The sequence below is a fragment of the Calidris pugnax genome, unplaced genomic scaffold (assembly GCF_001431845.1).
Source record: "Calidris pugnax isolate Ruff unplaced genomic scaffold, ASM143184v1 scaffold28, whole genome shotgun sequence".
Classification (NCBI taxonomy): Eukaryota; Metazoa; Chordata; class Aves; order Charadriiformes; family Scolopacidae; genus Calidris; species Calidris pugnax.
This window is the reverse complement of record NW_015090842.1, coordinates 9606743-9608068: the sequence shown is the minus strand read 5'-3', so window position 1 is coordinate 9608068 and position 1326 is coordinate 9606743. Positions and strand designations below refer to the sequence as shown.

Sequence of the window (1326 nt, the reverse complement as noted above, 5' to 3'; positions counted from 1 at the left end):
GACCTGCCTGATGGACGTGTGACACCAGTCGCTGCCGAGCTGTCAGCCCCAGGGGCGAGGGCGCTGGGCCGGGCTGTGTTTATCATCCCCCAGGAGTGTCATCCACACCAACCGTTTCTACAGACGCAGAGTGTGATTCCAGGGGTTCACAAGAGGTGACGAGGGGTAGAAAAGCAGGAAATAGTTCAGTCCTAGCAAGCTTGCTGTCTACGTGAGGCACAGGGCAGGGGTGAAGGGGGGTGGAAGCGTAGCTTCTGGACATGGGACCCCTTTCTGAAGCTGGCCTAGGGCAAGGCAGGGTCTCAGGGCTCCAGGCACTGATGAGATATGGCTCCACGTGCTGCAGGTACCAGCTCCACGTGTTGCAGGTACTGGAGCACTCTTCAGAGGGGGGACTGGGGCTCCATGCACCAGAGTGCTGGAGCTCCATGCTCCATGCACCAGGATGCTGGAGCTCCGTGCTCCAGGGTAGCATGCCAGGGAGATCAGGGTTCTGTGAGTTGGGGTACCAGAGCTCCATGCACCAGGGTAGCATGCCTCCATGCACTGGGGAGATCAAGGTTCTGTGGGTTGGGGTACCAGAGCTCCATGCATCAACGGGGGGTGTTGGGGCTCCGTGCCCCAAGGTGCCAGAGCTCTGTGAACCTGGGGGCTGGGGTTCTGTTCACCGGGGTATCAGAGCTCTGTGCACCAAGAGGATTGGGTCTCTGTGCCCTGGGGTGCCAAAGCTCCACGCATGGGGATATTGGGGTTGCATGCACTTGGGGGGGCGGTGCTCTGTGCATGGGGGTGGCTAGAGCTTCATGCACCGAGGGGATTGGGTCTGTGTCTCTGGGTGCCAGAGCTCCACGCATGGGGATATTGGGGTTCCATGCACTTGGGGGGTCGGTGCTCCGTGCATGGGGGTGGCTAGAGCTCTGTTCCATGGGGGTCCTGATGCTCCGTTCCCTGGGGGCCCTGATGCTCCGTGCCCTGGGGGTCCTGATGCTCCATGCCCTGGGGTACCAGACCTCCATGCAGCTGCGGGGGGATGGATCTCCGGGGTTCCAGAGCCCCATTCACCGGGGGACCGGAGCCCCATTCACCGAGGGACCGGCGCCCCGGGATACCAGCCCTCCAGACACCGGCGGGCGGAGGTTCCGGGGCTCCAGAGCCCTATATCCCGGAGCTGCCGGAGCTCCAGGGTCCCAGCGCACCGTACGGCGAGCTGCCGGTCGCGGTGTCCCGGGAGGCGGTGCGGGGCCGTTCCCCGCGGAGCGCTCCGCCCGCCCCCCCCGTCCGGCGGCTGCGCAGAGCGGGGGCCGCCATGAGCGAGGAACGGCTGCG

At 64.7% G+C, this 1326-nt stretch overlaps 1 protein-coding gene across 1 annotated transcript in view; it reads left to right on the top strand.

The window, feature by feature from the left end:
* The first annotated feature begins 312 nt into the window (after window positions 1–312).
* Window positions 313–1326, top strand: part of APRT (adenine phosphoribosyltransferase) — a 5496-nt gene continuing 4482 nt past the window's right edge. Inside the window, exon 1 of the mRNA XM_014942447.1 lies at window positions 313–368. Coding sequence (XP_014797933.1) covers window positions 328–368 — 41 coding nt within the window. The 5' untranslated portion in view covers window positions 313–327. The remainder of the gene's footprint in view (window positions 369–1326) is intronic.